This window comes from Prionailurus viverrinus, chromosome A1 (assembly GCF_022837055.1).
Source record: "Prionailurus viverrinus isolate Anna chromosome A1, UM_Priviv_1.0, whole genome shotgun sequence".
NCBI classification, from domain to species: Eukaryota; Metazoa; Chordata; class Mammalia; order Carnivora; family Felidae; genus Prionailurus; species Prionailurus viverrinus.
In genome coordinates, this window is record NC_062561.1 from 211,398,481 (window position 1) to 211,424,418 (window position 25,938).

At 41.1% G+C, this 25,938-nt stretch overlaps 1 protein-coding gene across 2 annotated transcripts in view; it reads right to left on the reverse strand.

Annotated features, from left to right (window-relative positions):
• Positions 1 to 22,379, reverse strand: part of SLC1A3 (solute carrier family 1 member 3) — a 79,583-nt gene extending 57,204 nt beyond the window's left edge. The window contains exons 1-3 of one of the 2 annotated variants that reach the window (XM_047860111.1): positions 22,281 to 22,379; positions 20,383 to 20,655; positions 1,804 to 1,941 (exon numbers count right to left, since the gene is read on the reverse strand). In XM_047860111.1, coding sequence (XP_047716067.1) covers positions 1,804 to 1,941; positions 20,383 to 20,563 — 319 coding nt within the window. In that variant the 5' untranslated portion in view covers positions 20,564 to 20,655; positions 22,281 to 22,379. Of the gene's footprint in view, positions 1 to 1,323; positions 1,401 to 1,803; positions 1,942 to 20,382; positions 20,656 to 22,280 lie in introns of those variants that run through there. The other variant, XM_047860118.1, reaches the window with a different exon arrangement.
• Positions 22,380 to 25,938: the final 3,559 nt, after the last annotated feature.

Genomic DNA, 25,938 nt, shown 5'->3' on the forward strand with positions numbered 1-25,938 from the left:
TGTCGAGCAAGATCGCTATTAAGGGGAAATAATATTTTCTCTAATTGTGCCAAATGAGGGCTTTCCTTTTGGAAGGGTAACATGTGGGTTTTCAACACAAATATCAGAAAGCAGAAACCTCTAAATACTGGTCCCAATATTTAGATACTGGGACTTAGATACTATACTGAAAGACAGTATAAAGGAATCCAGAACCCCTCAAGTTTGCATCCATGAAGACTGTAGGGACTCAAGTCAGACACTGGCCAGTAGGGATGGTGAAGAGGGACACTTGCCCACTGAATAAAATGGCACATGTGAGTTCTGTCCTCTAAGAGCTACTGCAAGAACTTGCTTCGCAGAAAAATGTCAACACGTGGATAATAAAATGAGAATGTAAGGTCCTGTCAGCATGAATCTAGCTTTGGTGATAAGAATTGGGACTGCTAGGATTACCCCCTGGTCAGCAACGGACCAGGTTGTTTCAGAAACAAGCATCCCAATCATCCTGCCTACATGATTGCTTTATGGGCAGTTCACCCTCCAATGGGAGTCTCCTGTACATGCAATCACTTGTTTAAAGACCTGAACAAGTGGAAGCCAGTAGAGATCCGCAAGGCATTGGGGGAAGAGCTGATATAGTTTCTGTCCAAGTTAGGCCAGCCCTCGCAGGCATGCAGCAGTCAGAATCTTGCCCTATGACTTTTGAGTCGTGCTATGAAATTCTTACTACACAGAGATCTTGAGAAGAGATTATAAATATCCTTGAGGACTCCCTGGGAGGGGAAAGATGCTTGGAGCCAGCTCACATAGAGGTGGAGAGATGTACCCATGGAGGGACAGTGAGCCACGGGTGGAGAAGAGAACAGGGTCAGTAATACCTGAGTTCTGGGCTTTAGCTACAAACCTAGAAACCATCCTGCTGGACAGTGTCTATGGACATTCTTTCTTCATGTCAGAGGTGTGATGTGGGGAAAGAGAAGAGTGGGCAGGAAGGAATGTATAGTAACCTTTTTTTTTTTTTTTCTTTTTGGCTCCATTTGTATTCGCCAGTCACGTGTACAAATGACTCTTGAAGCATTTCCCATGGAGGAGTCGATTGTTATCTTACTGTCACAGAAAATAGATCCTACCCTGCAAAGCTTCCACTCCTTGAGAATCCAAGTGTCAGCTGACAAAAATATCCAGATGGGGAAATCCCCTGCCCCCTCCCCATTCTCCCACCAGCCTCATAGGTAACGGGGGTGGGGGACAACTGGAGAAGGAAATGAAATCATGCGGGTTCACCAGGAAAAGATAAAGTGTTGGTGGCAGCAGAATTGGTGAGTGCGTTGTGGGTATTACCTCTTGATGAGGCTTCCAAGAAGGCTCCCGCTCAAGTCCTGGTGGCTCTGAGAACAAGCATTCTTGCATCAATAGCTAATAGGCTGTCCAACCAGATGTTATCTGGGTGGGATAAGAGGGTGAGAAAACAGACCTGTTGTACGCTGTTGTCAACTATATCGCTGTGGTCAGAGAAGGCTGGTTGTGTAGGGTTTAGCAGGGTGCCTCTTTTGTAGTGAGGCAGACTAGATTACGTGGTTGTTTAAATCCGTTTCCTCTTGTGATTGGTAAAATACGAGAGTTATAATCATTCATGCATTACTAAAGCCTCCTTTCCATCATTTTTGAAGGGACTTTTTTTTTTTTTCTAGAACAGAGCATGCATCCAGCAGAAACCTAAAGCATTTGCTTTTCTAAGTGATCTTTTGCAATAAGCACACTTAAAAAAAAAAAAAACAACAGACAAACAAACAAACAAAAAAACAACACTGCATATGGTACCTGTGACGAGACTGGAGATTATAAGTGGTAACACCAGCATCTGTAACATCCTCATCAGAAGTTCCCCAGGGAAAGAGAAGTACTTGACTTCTCGGTAGCTCATTTTGTATGGTCGGAGGGTAAATCCCAGGATTGTACCTGAAGGGGGAAAGAAAAGATGGAGAAAATTTGAGCCCTTTTAAAAACTGAAGTAACAGTCCTAGGAAAATGAAGAAGTATTTGGCTGGTGGTCACTCCTGTCTGACGAGAGTACATTTATTTAAGCAGCAAATATTGGTGCTGCTTTAGGAGCAAGGGGTGTGCCTGTCTCTTCCGTAGGCCAGGGTCTGGCTGAATCCAGGGCTTCGAGTAAGACTTAGAGAAAAAACGTCTCTGGCTTTAGCAAATGAAAAATGTCTTTGTCTAACTTAAATGCAGTAGAACCAAGTTTGACGTGGCTCGGTACAGAGTTACAAAGATAGGGGCATAACTGGGAGACAAATCATGTATCCATGAACAAGGCAATGTAGAAAAAAAACCCTTATTATAATGAATTTCCTTTGTAACAACGGATATTAGGACGGCTAGCACAAGCACTTATTAAAGGGCAGTATGATTTTATTTTTTTCCAATTAAAAAAATTCCTCTTGTTCACATTGTTAATCCATTTCCATCACCTCCCTGTCTGTACACCATGCTTTCTGTCTACATGGTCTCGATATTGCCTTGGCAACTGTATTGTACAGACTTGTTACTTGCCGGCAAGAGAAGACTCCAAAATGAGCAGAGACCTTTCTCCAAAAATTTTCCCTGAACACTAATGGCGGGGGGGGGGGGGGGGGGGGGGGGGGGGGGAATAAGAGAAAAAGAAAGCAATTTTCCCCTTCATTTTCCTTCTGCTCCTGGGACTTTAAAATATATTTTAAAAATAACTTTATATGTAAATTGAATTACACACAGTAGCTTTCGAGGTGTTTGGAAATCAACAGACCGACTGAATCAATGTACTCCCCCCCGCCTCTCCCAAATTTACTTTTCTTGTCCAGGAAAATTTATTTATTCCATTACTGTAAATATTTTCTAAATTTTTGCCTTGCTGTTACTAAAACATGTGCCTTATAGAGAGATACTGAGTTATCTAGAAGCTGGAGGTTGGTGTAGGGGGAGAGAACACTGGGTGAACCTACGTTTTTCCAAAGGAAGCAAGCAGTCCTTTAAGGAAACAGGCTCATCCTAACTTCTTATGAAATGGGCTCCTTCTCTTAGGAAATGAGACACAAAGTTCATTTCAAGTATTACAGCAACCCCAATTTCATTTCTTGGGTCTCAGCAACTGTGAAGTATCCATTCTTTGATTATATACTGTGATACTGCAATTAAGAGTCTGAATCTATGTGACTAGAAAATCTGGCTGATCCAGTTTTCAGGGCCTTTAGGAAAATAGTTATCGCTTTTCTCCCAATGTAACAGTAATATGTTCAAGACAGAAAAAGGTGATTTGGAAGATACGCAAAAGAAAAGGCAGAAGCCTGCCTCTGTTGAGTCTCTCACTTAAATAGCAAATAGCTAATGCTTACTGAGCTCTTACCACATGCCAGCCATTGTCAGTGCTTTACTTGCGTTATTATATTTAATCCTCACAAAAACCCCTGGAGGTAGGTACTATTTTACCACCAGTGTACTGATGGGGGAATCTAATTATGGTGAACTTCAAACTTGCTGGACTCCAATAGCCACTCAGTATCAAAGTCAAAAAGTTACTCAAGTGACAGAGCTGGGATTTAAACCCAGGCATTCCGCCGGGGCGCCTGGGTGGCTCAGTTGGTTGAGCGTCCGACTTCAGCCCGGGTCACGATCTCGCGGTCCGTGAGTTCGAGCCCCGCGTCAGGCTCTGGGCTGATGGCTCAGAGCCTGGAGCCTGCTTCCAATTCTGTGTCTCCCTCTCTCTCTGCCCCTCCCCCGTTCATGCTCTGTCTCTCTCTGTCTCAAGAATAAATAAACATTAAAAAAAAAAAAGAATTATTGGGGCGCCTGGGTGGCTCAGTCGGTTAAGCGTCTGACTTCAGCTCAGGTCACGATCTTGCCGTCTGTGAGTTCGAGCCCCGCATCGGGCTCTGTGCTGACAGCTCAGAGCCTGGAGCCTGCTTCCGACTCTGTGTCTCCCTCTCTCTGACCCTCCCCCGGTCATGCTCTGTCTCTCTCTGTTTCAAAAATAAATAAACTTAAAAAAAATTAAAAAATAAAAAATAAAAAATAAACCCAGGCATTCGGACTCAGAGCTCACATTTGTGACCTTCACACGTACTTCCTACGTCTCCAACAGAGCAAAGACAAGCGCTGTTGGTGCTTCTGTGAGTTTCTTTCCAGAATGTTCTCACACAGAGTTAAATATATGGAAATCACACAGAATATACTTTTCCATATGTAGTTATCATAAGCATCACTTTTAGGGTTCATGATACCAGATCTAAAGATTGTACCATAATTTACTTAATACTTCCTTTGTTGTTGAACAGTTAGGTTGGTTAGCATTTTTTTGCTTTTATGAAGAGCACTATGATAAATATATGAAGGCTGTTTTATAACTAGAAATATTTTTTAGTGTAGTTTAGAGAAAGGAAACCAGTGCATTAAAGAATATGACTACCTTGATTCATGTTATCAAATTGTTTTTCTACTGGGTTGGCCCAACAGTTTAATGTTCTGTTAGTGGATGAGAAGGCGTTAATATTATCTATATGGGGAGAATTATCATAACAACTATTAAAACAAATAACATTTGTGAATGTGATGAGTATATAGTATGTATTTTTTATTTCCTTTCAATTTACTTAATATCTAATGACGTTGACCATTTCTCCTAATTGTATTTTCTCCAAGCATTTAAAAATTCTAGTAGTTTAAGAATTTATGTGTGCATGTGTGTGTGTTGTGTGTGTATGTATCTGATATAAATTCTTTACATAATAAAGATAATTATCCTTTGCCTATGTGTAACATATTTGCTATAACTATTTTTCTAATACTCTAAAATATACAGGTATTTTGCATTTTTATAAAATATGGTCCACATACCTTTTTTATTAGGTAATTTTTTCGAGAGTTATAAACTTTAATTTCCCTCCTCCCAAATTTGATAAATATTTCATTCCTTTTTCCTTCTTTGACTGGTCGCTTGCTTTGTTTGAAAATATTGAACCTTTAATCTTCCTGGAACTTGGTTTGAGGTAAGGCATTTAGTTCCAATTTTTAGTGTGCATTATTCAGCACAGTATCCTCACCAGCACATAGGAATTATAAAAGGCTCTGGTAATATCTGGTGCTTTCCTGCCTGTTCATATAAAGGCCAAATCACACTGAAATAAGTGCTTCATCTTATAATAAGTAAATAAATAAATATTTATAAATCTTACTTTACTTCCAATCAAATGTAATGTCACCAGAATTGGTTGTTTTCTGATCTTTTTAAAAACACATTTAAACATTTGTCATTCAATTATAACATAAAATGGGTGCAATAAACACAAGATACTCATTTTGGTCACCTGGAATTTGACCATATCAAGCTATTAGGAACTTTAGACATCTCCCAAATGACAAGACCAGACTTGGTTTTACAAGTTTCACTTCTAAGTTGGCTGTTTGTTATTAGAAATGCATTGACTCAAAAACAACAATATTTCCATAGATGGGTAGGATCCTGGCTAGTCCAAAAGTTATTTATTAATTAAATTATTAAGTTGTTTAAGAAATTTACATTATTTATCATTTAGGAAAAAACCGGTAGAGCAGCTGCTCTATCAACGATACAGGTAGGCACAAGCCAGTGTAGATGAAGGAAGGGATTATTCTTTCTAAACCTATGTGCGTTAGACCCCATTTCCCAAAGTCTAACTCTTGCCAACCTGACTATATTCTCTCTTACAGCCACACCAGCTGTATCCAGACACTCTCTCCTTGGGAGTTCCATGTACCTCCTCCCCTTTTCCCCCATCAAATCCCACATTTACTCAGTGCCACCAATTTTCATCTAGGTGCTAGGAGGGACAGTAAGCCAGCTCAGTGAGTGAGTCCTGGGCAGTGGGCGAATGACATCTCTTAACTCCAGTCTACCAGGGAGATACATGCCTAACAGAGCAGCAGAAAAACAGCCAGGAGGCAAAGTCTCAAAAGGCTTTTCAAGTCAATAAGCTGATCTTGCTTGGAAGTGTAGTTCTGGCATCAGCTCCTCTAGAATGTCTCAGTTTCTTTGCATTCTCTAATACGGAACCCACATTTTCTAAAAGTTCTTCTTTATAGGGGGAAAGCACACAGGAGTCACCATTTATATGGTGAAAAGGGATAGTTTCAGGTCAAAAGCTTTGAAGAGAAGGGTTGTTTAGAGGGATAGCACACTGCAAATACTCTTTGAGTCAGTGATGCCCCTGACTATGTTTTGGTATGTTTACTATCTCGGGGTTTACCAAGTGAGCCATTTCTACTCCTAGGAAAGAAGAGGTTATGTTGGGAGGGGCAATACTGATTGAACCCTTAATGGGCTCAAGGTGGCATGATCCTCATCACAACTTTATGAGGGTAGATATGCTCATGTCTATTTTCAAAAATGAATACACTGATGCTCAAAGCTAGTGAACTTGCTCAAGTCTACAGAGTTAGTAAGTGATTGATTTGGGAATTCTAAAGAAAACCCAGTTCTCTTTCTACTACACTTTAATGCCTCTCAAACACAGACATACCCTTGTAGCCAAGGCCTGACCCTGGCTCCCGGGTCTTCAGCATCTCTAATCCCTAAACTCTAGAAGCACTTGAGTAATAATCTCGGATCTGCTAGAAATGTCCCAGAAGTGCCCAGTACATGTTGGAACCCTTCACAGGTCCCTTTACAATATGGTTACCATAGTGCTAAGTCACTGTGTAAAATGGTGACACTGAATCCCTTTCTTTGGAATGATTTAACTAAACTTATATAAAACTTTTAATTAAAATAGCTTGCCTCTTTTGCCCCACCGCACACATTTTAATCCTTGGAAACCATCAGTAACAAAGCTGGAGAGGACATTAAATGAAAACATGCTTCAGGGTCCCACGCTTAATGACAACAGCCAGCAGTCATTGGGTACATGCAAGATGCCAAGCCCTCCAAGCACACTGCCTCACAGGACCATGGAAGCCAGGACTAATAGAGCCTACACTTCACTTCTCATGAAGAACTGGAGTCATTGAGAGGGTAGGTAAACTGCCGAAACCTCACAGCTAGTAGAGGTAGGGGCCACGGTCAATGCAGGGAGCAGTCAAGCTGCTTCCCCAATGTCAGGGGGATGGCTGAGGTGGACTTCATACCCTGGCTGTTCAGCTCCAAGCCCAGACTCTTACCTACTATGCTGTACTCACGTCCTCTCAACAGTCATGGTACTAATTCAAAGAGCTTAAGTTAGTACACAATATTTTGCCTATCTTTTCATTCCATTTTGAGTTAGTTTAACTGAGATAGAGCCTAAGTTGGGCAAAGGTTTTGTTGATTTTGCTTAACGAAGTCAACATCTAGCTTTTTGCAGTTCATTTGTTGAATAAATAAACAGAAGACATTTTTCTTCAGCTTTTGCTCTGCTGGGCAATATTAGAGGTGAGGCCAGTGTAATAAGGTCAGCCAGCTCTCAGTGTCAAATACAGAGGAAATGCTCTGAACGTGAAGATTGCTTTTTTGGGTAAGCTGTTCAGGTTTCTGATTACACAGCCCAGCAACGATAAAAAGCCTTCCCTGAACCATCCTCACATCCTGAAGAACAGACTTCTCAGAGCCCTCTACTCTCTGCCCTTCTGACCAATTAGAGGTAGCAGGGCGGGGTGGTTTTCTTCGCTTTGGTAAAGCCACTCACTGCCTTTATAGAGCTGAGGGCTCTGCCTTACTTGAAGCCCATTGATTGATGTTCCCAGAGCTAATCAAAACCTTTATGGCCTCCAGACCTTTAATGCAAAAGAATAGATTCTTTATTATTGATTACTCTGCAAAAATAACCATAAAAATCAGAATAACTTCCCAATGGGTTTGTTACAGCTGAAGCAAACTTTGCAATCTGCATCTTGGTGACATTAAAGAAAACACAGATGTCACAATTCAATTCAGATTGCTCATTCTCAGTCAAGAGTCTTCTAGCATTCCTGTTTTGGTATTTTACAAGATTTCTGGAATCTAGGGAATATCTTAACTGGAATGTTTAAGGTGATCAAAATTAACAGTGCTGGTTGAATGCTATAAACCAAGATGCATTTTTATTCAAATACTTTCTTCTAACACAGAAAGCTCAAGAAGTGAGTTCTTCAGGGGTTCACTGTTTCCCCTAGAGAGCCTATACAACAAACACTTCTTTGGAAGATTAAATACCATTTCACTTTTCTAAAGACACAAGGTCCACACTAGAGCCTCAGAAAGAACACCACCACAGGCTTCCTTTTGAAGGCCAAACATGCACAGCACATTAAAAGCTAATGACCTATTTTAAAGAATTTGGTCCATATTTAATCTGATAAAATTACAGAAAATATTAAGCCAGAAAATATTTAAGAGTAGAAAAACGTGGCACAAGTTGAAGTAAAATTCGGACCAATTCACCCAATTTAACTTTTGGTAAATGTTGCAGTTTGAAACAGTAAAATTTTACTCGAGTTTCTACCCTGTTTCCAAACTGTCATGAACAGATTGGCAGACCACAGCTTTCTAGAATTACTACTCACAATACTAAATTCTTCGGAAGAAGATATGATGCCCCCAAAGAGCTCAGATGACAAAAGGGTATCTAAAAGTAACAGTGGCACTGATTTTAGAGGAAGACTTTATGTTCTGAGGCCACCATATGAATACCACCAAATGCCCACCCAGGATGAGCTAACTAGCTCTTCTAACATTGACACTGCAAACCAGTCAGAGGACATTCAAACCCCCATCCAGAATAAGCGTGGCCTGCAGATCTTTAGCCAGAACAAGAACATTTGCCTCCTTGCTGTCACTCCACCACCTCGGACATGATCCCACTTTCTGGCCCTGGTGCTGGCTCTTCTTTCTGCCTGGAATGCTCTTCTCAGAGATTCCCAGGTTTGCTTCCAGACTTAGTGCAAATGTCATCTTCTTATTGGAACCGACCCTGAATTTTTCCCTCAGCTGCCTTAATTTGTTTCAGTAGTTCTTATTACCTTCCAAAACACAGTATAATTTTCTAACTTATTATGCTTGTTGTTCATTGTTGTCTCTGCCTCCTAGAATATAAGTTCCGAGAGATCAAGATTGGTTTTCCTGCTGTATGTTTGTTCACTGATATATATCAAGCCCCTGAAACAGTTCCTGGCACACAGTAGGTGCTCGGTATATTGATGAATGAATAAACAAAGAGCATGACTTAATTCTCTTTCAGATGACCAGTGCCCAGCAGCGCTGGGCCTGGCTCGCGTTGAACCGTGTTGAACACATTTCTGAATGGAGGAATCGCTTCGCTCTGTGCTTTGCAGCAAATGCCACTCCCCACCGCATTCTGTGAGCAGAGAAGCCTACCCTCAGGAACATCCCCTCCTCCAAACGTGATTACTCTGTCGTGACCTATGGAACTGGATCTCAACGGAGCTACGATTTCTCATATGGCTTAGGTTTTTAGATTCACAAACTAGGAGCGATAGCTCCTGATTCCTGTTTCTCTCACAAGGCTTGTTTTTTTGAATATAAAAGACAGTGGGTGTGAGGCGGTAGAAAGTTCATGGACTGAGAATCTGGGATGAGGTTCTGGGCCTGACGCTGCCAGCAAATTATGTCAGTCGGGACTTTAAAGATTTAATCTTCATATCAAAGCTACAGGATTTAATTATCACCATCTTACAGATGTGGAGACTGAACCCGAGAAAGAGTAAGCCACTTGTTCCAGGCGACATGACCAGTAACTGATGTTGGCAGAATGGGGTTTGAAACTTAGGCCATTTCCACAGCCCACATCTTCAAATCATATAATCTCTTTGGACCTCTTTTTTTTTTTTTTTTTTTTTGGTCACAAAACGGGAGGGATAGGTCAGAAAAGGCGGTATCTAAAATCCTCTTGGGGTGTCTGGGTGGCTCATTCAGCTGAGCATCTGACTTCGGCTCAGGTCAAGATCTCGCAGTCTGTAAGTTCAAGCCCCATGTTGGGCTCTGTGCTGACAGCTCACAGCCTGGAGCCTGTTTCGGATTCTGTGTCTCCCTCTCTCTCTGCCCCTCCCCCACTCGTGCTCTGTCTCTCTCTCTCTCTCTCTCTCTCTGTCAAAAACAAACATTAAAAAAATAATAAAAAAATAAAATTCTCGTGACCTTTAATATTCTCGCCTAAAGGTTCTGATTTTACAAGAACCATGTAAACCAAAAGCATTATAAATCTTAACTGCTTTACTATGAATTCATCTCGTTTCTCCTAACTAATTCTAACGTCCTGGATAATGCATATGACAGCATTTTTTAATACATCAAAAAATGCTTTGTCAACTTGGCCATTACAGTTATTGCGGCAGGTAGACAATAAATAATTCTTAAAGATCAAATAAAAGTTTCTATTTTAGAACTTGGCTAGCGTGTAGCCCAAGCTGGAGAAGTCGTGAGTCCGTCTCATGCAAACCTGCTGAAGCTGGTGGACATAAAGTCCCATTAGTTTATTTTTAACAAGAAGGGCAAGGGCATAATGGTGAATTTACCTGCCCAAGAGGTCTGCTGGTCTTGGTCTTCCGTTTCACCCCAAACTTGCAGGCATTTCCTGGTGAGAAGCTACTGGGTTTGAGGCAACCTTTCGACCCTCCCCCACCCCTCTGTTCCCACATCCTTCAGAGAGTTGGGCCCTGGCTTCGTTCAGTCTTTTGTCCTTTGGTATTTCCTGTTGCTGGAGGTGCAAATACCTGCTCCAGCCTTGTTCGGCCAGCGGAGCCCAGACGAACCAGCTCTGGGTAACTAACGCAGACCCAAGTCCACACGGCATACAACTCTGGCAGACAACTGTCTCAGAAGAACCTGAGGAGCTCTGAAAAGCCTGGTGCTTTCTTCCTAAAAGCGCACTGACATAGGCTATGCGAAATGCTAACTAAACTTACAAATAATCCTACAGGTCTTTTAAATGTCCGACCCCATGGTCGTTGGAAAAATATCCCACTAAAATCATTAACACCCGTTGCTTTCCTTTCTGGTAAAAAATAAAATATTGTTATGAGTAAATAGAAACCATGAATGCAATTTCAATTCTGGGCATATACCCCACAGATACACTATACCTGGGGGAAATCACTTTTGTACAGGATTATTCTTTATACCATTTAACAAATATCTAAAAGTTAGAAACAATCTAAGTGGCCATCAATTGGGAATTGCTTCAATAAATGAGGGTACATGCATAGAGTGCGCCCCCAAGAGAGAATGAGGAGGTTCTTTTTGTGCTAATAAGGAATGATGTCCAAGGCATATTGTAAAGTCAAAAAAGTAAGGTATAAAGCAGGCTATATAATCTATGCCAGCATTTGTATACAAAAGCCAAAAAAAAAAAAAACCGGGATATGTATTTATTTTTATACTCATAATTCTAAAGGCACACAAGAAACTGATAGCAAGGTATTTATATCCTTTTGTAATTTTTTATTTTGGGCAATGTAAGTGTATTTCATAAGTAAAATAACAAAATAAATAAGCAAAAAAAGTTGGCTCACATTTTTTATCTTTAAATCTGACTGAATTCAGGGCACCTGGCTGGCTCAGTTGGAAGGGCATGCGACTCTTGAACTTGCAATCATGAGTTCAAGTCCCATGTTGGGCGTACAGATTGCTTAAATAAATAAAAATAAGACTTGAAAAAAATTTTTTGACTGAATTCTAAACTACATCATTTCTGCTGGAAGCCTGGATGTTTCTAAATATTCACTTTGGGTCTGGGTTGGTTTCTCCTCAACCTTGCTTTAATTTGCTCTAACAGTGAGTGTACTTCATTTGGGCCACGGAGAGGAAAGTTGCTAGTTGCGTTCAGATTTCTAGTGAGTGGATCACTTTCTGACCAAACAGTTCTTTTTTTCCTGGAGACAAGGAAGTGAATCTGAAAAAACTTTGAACTCCACCATTATAGGATCATGTCTGCTTCAACGCATTAGCCCTTGGAGTTACAAGTACACCAAAGCGGCAAAGTCACGTTGGAAACTACCAGACAAAGGTAACATCCATCATACTGTGTAAAGCTCTTTCACATCATACTCTTTCATCATCCAACATACTGTGTGAAGCATCGCGGTGTCAGAATTTACAAAGTTCACTGAATCTCGGCTTTTTTATATGACTATGTCATTTGCCTTAAAAAAGCAAATTCGAGGAGACAAAAGTAAATAAACAAAAAGATAACTTTGGTCATAGGCAGTCTGTGAAAAGACTCACAGTTTTCTTTTTGATGCCTTTACCTTCACATTCATCAACAAGCTGAAGGTGCCAGCAAGCACACGTATCCCTGGGGCTTTGCCTTACTTGCTTTAAAGATGAAATTTCAAGGGATGCAATGTGTCTAAAGGCAGGGGCCTTCTTTTCAGTATGTGAAGGGCAGCAATTGTCCATTTCTACTCTCATTAGGGACAAATGAGCTTCATCTTACAAGATTCTGAATAGAAAATCTTTCGCTAATAGCCCATTGTTTTCTCTCTGGGAAGCAGAAGCAGTTTATGGCCTGGAATCATTGTTGGAGAACTGGAGAAGTCTCTTTGGGTACAAGAAGAATGGAGTTGTCCCTTCTGGAGACAGAAACTCAGTCTTGAAATTCAAAACTTAAGTGTGCCTTTTAACTAGCTGCTCCTTAATTTACCTTTGACTCTTTGATATGATACACAGAGTGAAAAAGGAGTGCCTTTTCCCTGCTTGTCTTAATTCAAAGGGAATATCTTCCTTTATCTAGTCTTGGGGGTTTTGTTCTTCTCTTTTTGTTTTCAAAACCACTCCAGGACCTCTCTTGATGGGGCATAGTGATGGAAATATTCTTGGGTTAGGGAGTAAGCTCTGGGCAACATTGACAGCACTGAGGCTTGACCTAAAACGCTTAATTTTTATACTTGGTGAGCACAATGGCTAAACTCTGTGCCCTGAAGTGCTCTGTGTGTTTCCTCATCTCGTAGCAATGATACAGCTCACCTAGCTGCCAGACCAAATAGTTGATGAATGATAGCACCCCAGTGTTCCATAAATAAATATCAAGTACTCTAACACCTGGAATGTACAACTTGGAAAAGACAGTGCTTTCGTTCCAGTTGCCTTTTCCAGATACCGCAGGCTCTTCATAGCTCTGCTGTCTCTGTAGCAAGGACAGGGACTCACAGCTCTCCTCCTCTGATTTATGAGAGACGGTCAGAAGAGTGCTGGGCAGAGGTGGCTTCTGCAGGGCATGCCTCATTTGTGTGCTCCGACACGGGTTTATCACACCCAGAGCTCAGGAACTCCAGGGTCCTCAAGAATTTAGCTGCTTGTTGATGGGAAAGGCTGACTGGCGAGGATGGGTTGGGAGGTCAACAGTAGAGGAAAAAGGTCTCTGCCATTGTACGGCATCAAGGAGTAGAAAGGGAACAGGGAACACTGATGTATCTTATTCCCTTCATTCTGCTTTAGAGAAGGGCAAATCAGATGTTCAGTGATAGAACTGTGGAGCTGGAAGCAGACATTAGTCCCAATGTAATTTGCTGATGAGGAAATACGAGGCCCAGCGATTTGTCCTAAATCACAAAGCGAGTGAGTGGATGGCAGAGCTGGCTCTGTCACCAGGACTTTGAGACTCTCTGTGCTTTCTCAGCTGCATCACAGACCTGTGCAGACACTACTCAGAAGGAGGATGGACTGGCCCTGGATTGCGGTGCTAGAGAGAGCACCCTGGAAGCGCTTTGTAAACCGTAACACTGCCGCGGTGGAAGGTGTTATTACTGCAGGTAATTGTTCCGAGCACACCCGCTTATTTGATCAGCTACTTGAAAGAGAAACAAATTTGAAATTGCCTGCTCAGTTTCCTCATTATCTGAACGAACAGGAAGAAGACAGCAAAGTAAAAATCCAGAGACAATCTTAGAACAAATCAAGCCCTCTGCCCCATACTTCAGAAGGACGTTGACCAACTCTGTTAGAAACCAGCAACACTCCTCCCAGGTTTCCAGAAGACTTCATCTGGCCTGCCCAACTCTGGTAGGGGTGGCAGTTAAGGAGTGGCAGACACCAAAATGCTGGAAAAAAGGAGAAACCAGGGAGGTGCCTGACTCTCAGATTGGTCCCAAGTGGCATGAACAAAGTGCGCTACCGAGAAGGTTCAAACATTGACTGAGAACATTTTCTCAGCAAGTTTACTTTCCTGAGAAAGACATCTACTGCCAGGTACTCCCTCCATCGAGCAGTCGGTATTATGATAAGGACTGTGCCAGGGGATTACTTTCTGCTTCAGCTCGGAGGCCAGGTGGGTAAGGGACAGATAATGACAGTATTACTTACTCTGAGGCTTTCAGCTCTGCCTCTCAAAGCCCTTTACAACTGCTAAATCTCTTCCTACAACTCTGCTTGGCTCTCTTCTCTAGCCAAGGAAATAGAAGCCGCTTCTCCTACCCGTAAACCAGGTGACCATCTTCTCCCCCTTCCTAGTCCCTGTCCCCCCACCCCCACCCCCTTCCCTGGGTCTCAGTCCTGCAGCAGAAAGCATCAGCGAATGGGTGTGCATTTCCACTTGGTGCCTGAGCAAAGGCACAGGCAAAAGATGAGGGGTTTACAGTTTGTGTGGATTCTCTACCTGCCAAGCCCTTAGGGAAATTATTAAAAGTTACATGGTTGTAAGCGGCAGAATTGGAACATAAATCCTGGCAGAGAGGGGTTACAATTATTCTATTTTATACATGAAGGAACGGAGGCTCAGTTCCAGAACTGGGACATAAACCTCAAAGTGTCTGACTCCAGAGTCCATAGCTCTGATCCACTCCCCTATACTGTGCCAGACTTAAACCCCAGGATAGGAGGCAGCTCCCTGGAATGCTTTTTGAGAATGAAACTGAGGGCTGGGATCCAAGTGAGCTGTAAGCACATGTCAGGTAGTTGTTATAGCTGCCCCTGACAATTTTTCTGTGTTTCTGCTCCCTGGGGGAGAAGACAAAGCAGAGGAACATCACCAGTCCCTACACCCTATCCGTGTGTCCCTTCTCCAGAGCATGGCACTGTGAATCCACTGCTTCTGAGCTCCTTAGGCCTAACACTTCCCTCCCAGCCCTCTGTCCCCAGGGGTCTCTGAGAGGAGCTCGGCACCCGGGGAGCGCCTGCCTCAGGAGCCACCCTTTCTAGAAGCTTCCTGAAGCTCCCTCTCTCTCTTCTCACTTCCAGGAAGGGTGGAAGGAACCATAAATCCCAGCCGGGGAATCATTCACCATTCTTTGGGTTCCTGTTGTTCAACTGTGTGGAGACTCCCTTCTTTTGGTGAGCCGGGAGGCTGCCCGCACGGGTGCATGGGTGCCGCTCTACACCCGCACCACCCATTCAAACCCTTGGCTCGTTTGGTCCCATCACCGATCACTTGAGCGCAGCAGCGGATGGCTAACCACATCGGTAAACTTGTCTGACTGAACTGGCTGACTCGGCCAGATACTGCGTACCTGTGGAAGGTACAAAATACCTGGCCTTGCTGGGAGGTTACCGCTTTACTCATAAAGAGTTAACTGTGTTCTGAGAATGGTCTCACTTACAGAGTAGCTGATGCAGGAGGATAACCCGATTCATGGATCATTATCCATTTAACCTTCAAAGACAGAACTGTCCTTGTTCAGTCTCGACATCAAAAGAATACCTTCAAAATCTCTACGTACCCTGAGCCTCTTGCACTGTATTCCCGTTGTAACGTTTACATCCCCAAATCAACATGTCCAAAAAACTGAAATCATCCTTCCCACTTTCCCTCAATCTTCTTCCTGTATTCTACCTTTACTGGGAGCACCGGCACCCTCGGTCACCCGAGTCAGCAACTGGACCAACCCAACAGGCTGCAGTCCAGCTCTTCTGTCAATGCTCACGTGCCATCAATCAATCGTCAAGATGCAGGGTGCCCCTGGGACTGAGGTCTCAATTCCATGTGTCCTTTCCATCGCTTTTGTTGTTGGGTCAGTGCACACCCTTAGCTAACTGATGTCATAAAACAAGAATGGACATGCCCCAAGGGCAGGGACCAGCACTCAGAAGAGTGTGGTGGGTAAGAGTATAAAGTTCCAGCCAGAACAGTGGATTTGCATCCCAGTTGGTGAGCTGTTTCCTTATCTGTGAAATAAGAATAAGAATACCTCCCTGCCTTATTTGTTCTGAGAATTAAATAAAGCCAATGTATTAACAGCACGTACAACAGTGCTTGGTACAGTGTTAGTGTTTGCAATGCATATTATATGTGTAATGATAGATGAGGAAACCGAGGCACAGAGCAGTTAAACGCCTTCTCTAGGATCATACAGCTATTAAATGATACAGTTCACATATAAATCCAGTCGATGCTTCATCAAAAGCCATATTCTTTTTTCCCACATGGTACATCTAGGTTGTTAACAAGAAAAGTACAACCTCTAAAGTATCAACACAAAGATCATATATTATATACAACAGTATGGATAATATGATCTCACGTAAAAAATGTTGACATAATTAAAAACCTCACTAAAACAAAAACCTCCTTATTACTACCTCTGAAATTTGTCTATTCCTTTGTCATCCCATTTTTATCTCTTCTACTGAACTACCCGAGGGCAAAGATTCTCTATTGCATAGCACAGACCAGATACCCAGCATTTAGTATGTGTTAAATTGCTGAATAGCACTGAATCTTTCTTTAAAAAAAATTATTCAGCAGATAATAGATAATAGATAATATACGAATGTGGTGAAAAGCCTTCAAACCATACAAAAACTTAGAGGAAAGTAATAGTCCTTCCATCCCATTACCAGACACCCAGCTCTCATCCCAGAAGCAGCCACAATGACCAGTTTCTTGTATATCTTTCAGAGATAGTATCGAATTGTGCTGAATTGTAGTGCCATTTACATTCATTGCCAAAGACTATAAGGTAATGATGAGCAATGCTTTATACACATGTAGCCAGTATGTTTTCTTTTCTGAAAAGTCACCAATTTTTCTCAAACCCATATAGAGGACAACCCAAACATAAAAGGTGCGTGCGTGCATGTGTGTGTGTGTGTGTGTGTGTGTGTGTAGAGAAAGATGCTAGTTGCTGTTTGTGAACTCCCTCAGGTAAAACCACCATCCAGTTCTATGCAATTCTATTTAGTTTCCTTCCCCTCGTAGCTGATGTTATGACCCATTTCTTCAAAAATTTTTAGCCTGAGATTTCATTTTTATTGTGCTTTTTGCTCCCTGGATGTGGAAAGATGGGCATTCTATGACTTAAACATGACAAAGGACTTTCCCTTTCTTTCAGCAAGATGTCTGAGGTCACTCTCATACCACTTACCACAGTTTGAAACGAGAAAGTGCTTCCTGGAGGAAGAAAGATAGTAACCACTCTTCTCAGTGTGGTTTTTGTTAGATGTCTGCAACAGCCCTGGGAGACACTTTATCTAATGCTTTAGTAATGAACCCCCTTAAAGAGACTTAACACTTGGCATTGCCTTCTCTCAGGTTGCTAATTTGCTTTCATTACGTGGCTTTGACATAGCACGGCATATTCGGACTGTGACATCACTTAGAAATGGCATTAGGAATGTCACTTCTTAGACCTGACATCAAACTGCACACATGGTTCTAGGCCTGTGCTTGTAGAGGAATTAATACTGAAATATTTACAATTCTCTACTTTAATCTGACTATATGGTTTCACATGTATCTACTCCTCCTCTGTAATACTTTTCTAGTTTCCACTTCAACATACTAAATGCACATTTATTTTTTTCCAAAAAGACAAAAGAAAACAGATGGAATAAAAAATTTACCCAATATATAGGGCTTTTTTTTGGTATTAAAAATTATTAAAACCTAAGAATTTGGTTCTTCTCATCTCTTCTTTGGGGAAAAGAACTTTTCTTCTTCCTTGCGAGCATCTTTCCATTTTTTTGTCCAATGCTGCAGCAAATGAATTAGAGAGCTGAAGTCCAGACATGCTCTTATTATTCTTTTAGGGCTGATGTAGACATGGTACCCAGTGACAAGCTAAATGGAGCCTTTGTTTTCATTGGGCCCTCAATGGAAGACACACCAAGAGATAACTGAAGGGTTCTTCCTTCTCTCCTAAGTCTGTTTGCTACCAAGTGGTCTATTGGCCATTCCAAGTCTTTGGTGTAGACTCAGTGGTCTCTCTGACTGTCAATGAGCTCTTTTTATTTGTTTCTTTGTTAGTGCCTTCTTCTTATTACTTCTACCTCTTCAGTTTCCATTAGTAAAGCCAACCATGAGGACATCCTGCCAAGTTATCTACCCCAGCTCAGCCAACTCACTGCAATTCTCACAAATCTTAGGAAAGTCCTCGCTGGGCTAGGAAATGATCCCAGAACTCATAGAGAAAATGGACCATTAAGTCCTGGCATTATCTTCCTTCTATTAGAGACATGTCTTTGTAATCAGTTAGGAACTTGCTTCTCCATCAATCTGCTTTCCATGTGCAGGTTTTATTACTTTCCATTCCTTTATTCTTTAACTGAAACATTTCTGTTCTAGAAATTGAACTCTTCTTGTGTTTGGAACACCATGTTGAATAAATGTTTCTGCATCTTTTCCAAACATACTCCAGTATCACTGAGCTCTATTATGATGTGTACAGGATTGTAGAATAAATGAGTATTTGTTAAATGCATGACAGGGATGTGGCTTAATCATTTGTTGGAGAATTATAAGTTTTCTGTGGGTCTGACTGGGTAAATCATATAGTAAAATGACAATGCTATGTGAATGCATGTAGCACTGCTTGCTAATTGGCCTCTACCAAGACATAGCAGCATTTCTCTTCCTGGAATCTCTCACAAGATGCCAACTAGTTTGCAGAGCACAAAGGCAGGATGGCAAAGTGTTTAAGAGAATGGCCCCAGGCCTAGATAGCTTGAGTCTGACTTTGAGCTCTAGCGTTTACTATCTGCATGATTTTGGGCAAGTTGTTTGATCTCTCCATGCTCAGTATTCTCATCTCTAAAATAAGGATCATACTAATCATTCCTGCCCATTCACTCATAGGCTTGTTTGAGGATGAAGTAAGCTAATCTAGGCAAAACACTACTTAAGCAGCTGTAACAGTACTCCATCAGCGTTCACTATTATTATTATTTGGCAGCTATTGTTTGGCTTGGCAACGACTGTAATTCAAAGCAAAAAATGAATTGAGCTTGCCGAGTGTTACATCAACTTCCAAGACAACGACAAAGCACTGAAATACTTCCTTCAGGAATGTATTTAAACCGGGGAACCTACTAAAGAAAGCCATTATGTCCCTGAGTCAATCAGGACATTTTCTCTTTGAACATCTCTAAAATGAACTGAACGGTCATTGATGACCAACAATTTCTAAAAGGAGCAAAAGATATTGAGATGGAATATATTGAAAGTCTTGCGACAAACTATTCTGTCGTATTCCTATTTGCAATGTAAGAATCCTATCTTTTTGAATACAGTTATATTTACATGCCACAAAATTGTCTTAGTTTTTCTTGTCGTTACCTCTTTATATTTGATAGAGACCTTGGCAAACTCCAAGACAGAGATTAAAATTGTACACTAATGCCCCCTCCCCCTTTTGGGTCGGATTAGTAGAAATTTAATTTTTTATAACATGCCATTAGCTTGCATATTTACCAGCCTAAAGATTTCTGTATTTGTTCAGTCAAAATTTCCCAGTAAGTAGTTTTTTCAGCTATCTGCCACCCATAAATAATAAACAATAATTTCAGATTCCAATAAATCAAACAAAACAATGTTTTATTAGTACAGGTTGCTGTTAACAATGCTAAGTTTGTAAGAGGCTGCAACGTTGCAGAGAAGGGATAGTTATTTATGGCAAGAAATGAATGAAAAAGATCTGTGTTAACATTTGTCTCAATTTACCTTTTCCAGTCACTGGATGGGAGATGCAAACACGTAAAAGTCTCTACCTCTAGGCATGATACCCAGTTTCAAGTCAGCACCCATTAGAATGGTTAGAATATAATTACTATTAGGAACCTGTATCTCATGTACTAATTGCATAAATTAGCTTTAAGTGAAAGCGACATTGTATGATTACATTTGGGCCAAATCTAGCATATGTTTGCTTGTTTTTATTGTTATTTAACTGCTCAGGCCTAATGATTAAATTGTCACTCTTTCATGCTTCCATGAGATGGGAAAGCATTTGATTTGTTTCTCTTCTCCACACAATCGATTGATTTGCATAATGCCAAAATGATGCTTCTTTCAGATTCTGGTGTGTTTACCGTATATTGCTTCAAACATGCCAACAGACTGTCATTTAGTGGGAGAAAAAAGCCTAGACTATTATTTTGAATACCTACAATCAGTCCATCTGATAATACGCCCAGGGAGCCAGATGCCCCAGAGAAACAAGATCCTTTTTTTTTTTTTTTTTTTTTTCGGTTGTTATCAAATGACTTACCCACAATGACTGCAGTGACAGTGAGCAGTACAAAAGCATTCCGAAAAAGGTAACTTTTAACATCCTCCTTTGTGATGCTCTGCACTTTCCTCTTGGCCAAGAGTGTGCGCTTACGAACTCCTCGCTGGAATCTCTCCATCCTGCCCCCCATCCTGGGCTCTTCTCCGTTGGTTTTAGTCATATTTTACTTCTGTAGGAATGTCTTTTCTTTGCACTTCAACGTCTCGGAATCACCCCCGGAAAGCCAGACCTCTTTGGTGTTAGAGAACACAACTAGAACAAGGAAAGGAGAGACAAGAGTTACAGCCTGCAGGGGTGAGAAATCAGGGCTGCCCCACAGCAGGGCAAGCTGTTGGCACGCTGCATAATCTCAGTAGGAATCAAGAGCTAGAGAGCCGCAATGCCAGGTTTCAAGGCTGGGTGGGAGGTGCATATTTTACAGGACCACGTGTGAGAAATGTGCATCAATTCAGAATCTACCAGCAGAAATGTGTGTTCTATTTTTAAAAAATTGCCCTTCCTATTCCATTGAGGCTGTAAAAGGGTTCATCGGAGCCGAGTGTGACTAAGCAGCCCCCACCCCCTCAGTCTCCCCCAGAACCAGCCAAGTGCTTTTTGCACAATGTTCACCCTCAATAAATGTCTAATTGAATTGAACGCACAGGAAGCGCTCAATAATTACTTGCTGGCTTATGTTGTGTACCCGGTGAAGGCGTAACCAGGTCAATGAAATGAATTAAGATATTGATATTTCATCCTCAGGGCTTTCTGTTTTAAATGATAAAGATTTTCTTCATTAAGGAAAAAAAAAACCACGATAATATCAGCTATTAAATATGGTCATGAAAAGAATGCAATGAAAAGAACATATGCACAGGACTTGGGAAATGTATTTGACTATTTTGCAGGGTAACTTTTTAATTTTTTCTCTGAAACAAGCAAAGTTCTCTGAGCCTATCTATGCATTATCTGTAATCGTAATTCATTTATTTCCATTTTTATCACAAGTATAAGTACAAAGTAGCATTTGTCTTTGTGGCAATCATATCGGAGTCTCCTGAGGAAACCATCACCGACTTCTGGGTATTTCAAAATTTTAGAATTTCTAGAACAGATGAGGCGAATCCAATTTTCATTCCAAACATTACAGCGTGTGGTTTCTAGTTTCTTTAAAGCGCTCCTAGGCTATTCAAATATCTAAGTCAATCTCTCCCGGGTGGAAATCGGTTCTTTTGAAAAAAAAAATCAAGGGATTCCTCCGGTTGTATAAGGTTTGTAATCCACAATCTTTCCCGAGATCAATCCAAGTAAAAATCAGTGGTGCCTGTGGACGTGTGTATATGGCAACGCCAACAGCCAGCGTGTGCGTCCGCGGGGGAGGTAACTGGAAAGCAAAAGACTCCTCCGGAGCTTTTGGCAAATCCAAGGGTGGAAAAAGAGACTCGTCTTAACAGTTTTGACTTTTAAATAAAATTGCAGCTTGGGGACAGTGATAATAAGACCTACGGCTTGTTGAAGACGTCACGGCAGATTAGAAGTTTAGGGAGAAGTGAGGAAGGGGACAGACGAGAGACCAGTTTTTTTTTTTTTTTTTTTAACTAGTCTCTGGTTCCCTTTCCAGTCACTTTTAAACAGACCAGCTCAGCCTTGATTCTTTTCTAGCTCCCGAACCACAACCTACCCCCAGTCCACCCTGAATGACTCAACTCCGAGTTAAGAGCGGACACGGCATAAGCGGACACCATGCGCTCATTACATTAAATTACTAACGTGGACTTTATCTACCAAAATGGCTAGCTTTTCACTCTCGCTGCTCCTCTGCTCGCGAAACAAAATCCATCGGCGGAGACGTGCATGGAGAGGGGAAGCCCGGCGGCAAGACAGGACGTCCGACTTACCTTTTCGGATTTTGTAACGGGTGGAAGGTACCCCAGGCAATGACAAGGTGAATTCCGCAGCAGGTACGGAAGAGTAACGAACGCCACGAGCCCGGCATGCATGCGCTCTGAAACTGCAAGTTACTATCGGGGCAACTTAAGAAAAGGGGAGGAGTCTGCGCCCGGGACAGGGGGAGTGGGGAAAAATGAAAACACCACAGGGAAGGAGGGCGCAAACCCGAGGTTTCTGGAATACTGATTAATCTTGGCTCACCAGAAGCATGCTTGCTGGCTCTGTTTTGCTCCTTAGACCACTTTCACGCTTTGTCAGTTCACTTTCATTAGGAATGCAGAACCGGGACCAGGAAGAATTGCAAAATAAAGCTCACACACACTCAGAAAGCTGGAAGTCTTGATTAGAACGTTTCAAAGAAGACTCTTCTAAGACGAAATTCAATTATCTCGCATTATTACAGGTTTCCTCCCCCTGAGGGAAACACGAGAGTGCTCTTTTGCCTGGTTGTACACTGTTATGAAAGAGTCCCTCTTTTCAGAATTGGGGGAAATAACTGACATTTCTTGGGAAGACCCAGAACGCAACAAGTATGGAGGGGAAAAAGTGCTTGCTACTATTCTCTAAAGTTGCCTAAAGTTACTCAAAACACAAGATGAGACATGCCTCTATGTTAGCAGTTTAAATTCTGTTATAACAAATCTAATTTAGCTCCAACTTTGCATTGCAAAGACTGAAAAAGCAACGCACAGAGACCAGGATCTTTTCTGAACTATAAAGTAAAAAGCATTTTAGGACCAAGAGTGTAAATGCACACTTGAAGGTTTGTGATTTCAAAAGATAAGTTCCTGTGCATATTGATTCTTCAATTTTAAAGGAAGCTAAACATCCTCCTTGCCCCCCCCCCCACTGCCCCCACTCCCCCCACTCCCCCCACCCCCGTCCCTGCAAGTGCCATTATTTTTAGGAATTAGAAAATTCTCATTGCAGTTTTAGTTCACTTTTCTTAGAAAGAAAAATATATTGTGAAAATAGATCTAAACAAGGAAAAAGCTCAACTCAGCTCCAAAACTTAGAAGTTGTTTAGCATGAAGAAAAAAAGTTTAATAGAGACAAAAATGCATACCAGAAATTGCAGCCAGAGTTCTGTATTCCTGCTCATTAAATCGCATATTCTCCATGCAAGATCTGCTTAGTTCTTGTGTCTGTTATCCAACAGGAAGGTATGTTTTTCCCTCATTGGCAAATCCAGGAGATTTGCTAAAGATACGTCTCCTGCCAACATCAACTGTTTCTTTTAAGCCCTTTCGAACAGCTACTGGTTGGAAAGCAATGGTGAATCATGCAAATGATTTAAAATTACAAATGAGCAGCAATCATAACAACTTTTAAACGTGGCATAATTTTAAGAGTTTATGGAAAATATATACTCTTGACAGTCCCAGCCCACAGCCATTTTTCTCTTCCTCTGATCTCCTAGGTCACTTAGCATCTGTACCACATTGTTTAACACTTAATTACACTCTGTTTTCTGCTAATCCTTTCTTTTTAAAATCATGTTAAGCTTTGGCTTCTCAACTGAATTATAAGTTCTTTGAGGGCAAGAACCAGTCCTATGCTTGATACATAGTAAACATGAAATAGCTCTTATAAATGCAGAACGTAACATAAAAGTATGAAACAAAATGCTTTTCAACCTTCTGTGTTAAAACAAAAGTATTTGTTTTCATGCTGGCGCTTCTGAACTTCTGAACTAGGTGCGTGGAACAGACATCATTTCTTAACACCATGACCACATTTGAAAGCATGTATTTACTACCTTAAGTCCTATCTGAGCCATGGGTTTAAAACTAATTTGTCCATATTTCTTGCGGAAGTGACTTGTCTTTTAAGGGAACTTAAAGGAGAAATCTTTAAATGATTTTAAATGGTGTTTCAAGCCAAGTGGCATTTCCATTTTTTAATTCTGTTTTTTTCGATAGGCAAGTAAAAGGACTAGAAAAACCACACTTAGGTTAGCGTAGAGATAAGAAGGCCCTACTGCCCTTTCTTTTTTTTTCTTCTTCTTTTTTTTTCTTCTTTTTTTTCTTCTTCTTCTTCTTTTTGTTTTTTTTTTCCCCCTAAGGCTTGGTTATAAACCATTTCATTATTTTAGTTTGTGCAGACATGATGGGAGTCTGGTATACCCCTGAGAAGGAAGTAATTCACCACTGAAAGTTTTGTTGGCTGTAATAAAACCCAATGAGAAAATGAGATGCAAAGAGTCTCACTTCAGAGTTCATCTGAATTACAAGGTTTTAAGTCTGGGGGAAATATTGAGAATTGCTTCTTTTAAGTCCCACTTTCTCTTTGGGAAATCTGCAGCAATAATGCCCTTGGGGCAACTTGGGTCTCCTCGGCACATATTTCTACCTTTTCCCATATTTCATAAATAAGACCCTTAAGTGTTAAAACAGCTTTTTCCTTCATAGAAATATGCAATAAGTGAAAGATCAAGAAGTTATGAATAAACCTCTATAAGCCAGATTTCGTTTAAAGCTACTCTGGATAGGAGACACAGAACCAGGGAATCATATTAATTTTGGTATTCCAGAGTGAAAAAGAAACAAACAAACAAACCACATGTAGCAACACCACTCCTTTTGAAAAATCTTCCAGGAATCCTCTTTGAACATACTATTAACAAAGTATGCTATATGTATTATTATTATTTTTTTTTTTTTTTTGAGAAAAATGTCACCGTAACGACCACCAAATCTAACTTATTCTTAAATGGACTGTTTCCATTCATTAGTTTGATGTATGAAGGATCATGACTAACAAGTAAGTGCTGTAACATAGTACAGAACAGTTAAATTTCAGCACTCAAGGAAAGGATATTCTGGAATTTGGAAAAGGAAGTGGATTAGAAAATCTTTTAACCTTTATCAAATGTTTTCCACCTTTATTTATTTATTTTATTTTTTTTAACGTTTATTTATTATTGAAAGACAGAGAGAGACAGAGCGTGAGCAGGGGAGGGGCAGAGAGAGAGGGAGACACAGAATGTGAAGCAGACTCCAGTCTCTGAACTGTCAACCCCAGCTGACGTGGGGCTCGAACCCACAAACCGCGAGATCACGACCTGAGCCGAAGTCGGCCGCTTAACCAACTGACCCACCCGGGCGCCCCTCCACTTTTATTTCTAATTTCATGTTTCATAAGAGATTTTATCATCCTTTATTCAAATAGCTTATGTTTTAAGGATCCTCATAAGGAGTGTCAGTTCTCCTACAATTTGGAAATTATAGAATGTTAAGACAATGAATGGGACCTGATTTAACCCTGGTAGAAATACCAGAGATATAGTAACAGTAGAGGTAGAACTGGTATTTGGTCTTTTGTTTTGTCTTGAATTTTTTCTTTCTTAGGTTTGAATGTAAAAAGCAAAACAACAAAAAAAACTGGTGTGAAGTGTGGTTACTTGGATATTATTTTTAAAGAAATTTTTTAAAGTTTATTTTATTTATTTTTGAGAGAGAGAGAGACAGAGACAGAGGAAGAACATGGGAGGGGCAGAGAGAGAATGGGAGAGAGAGAGAATCCCGAGCAGGCTATGTGCTGTCAGCATGGAGCCTGATGTGGGGCTTGAACCCACGAACTGTGACATCATGACCTGAGCCGAAA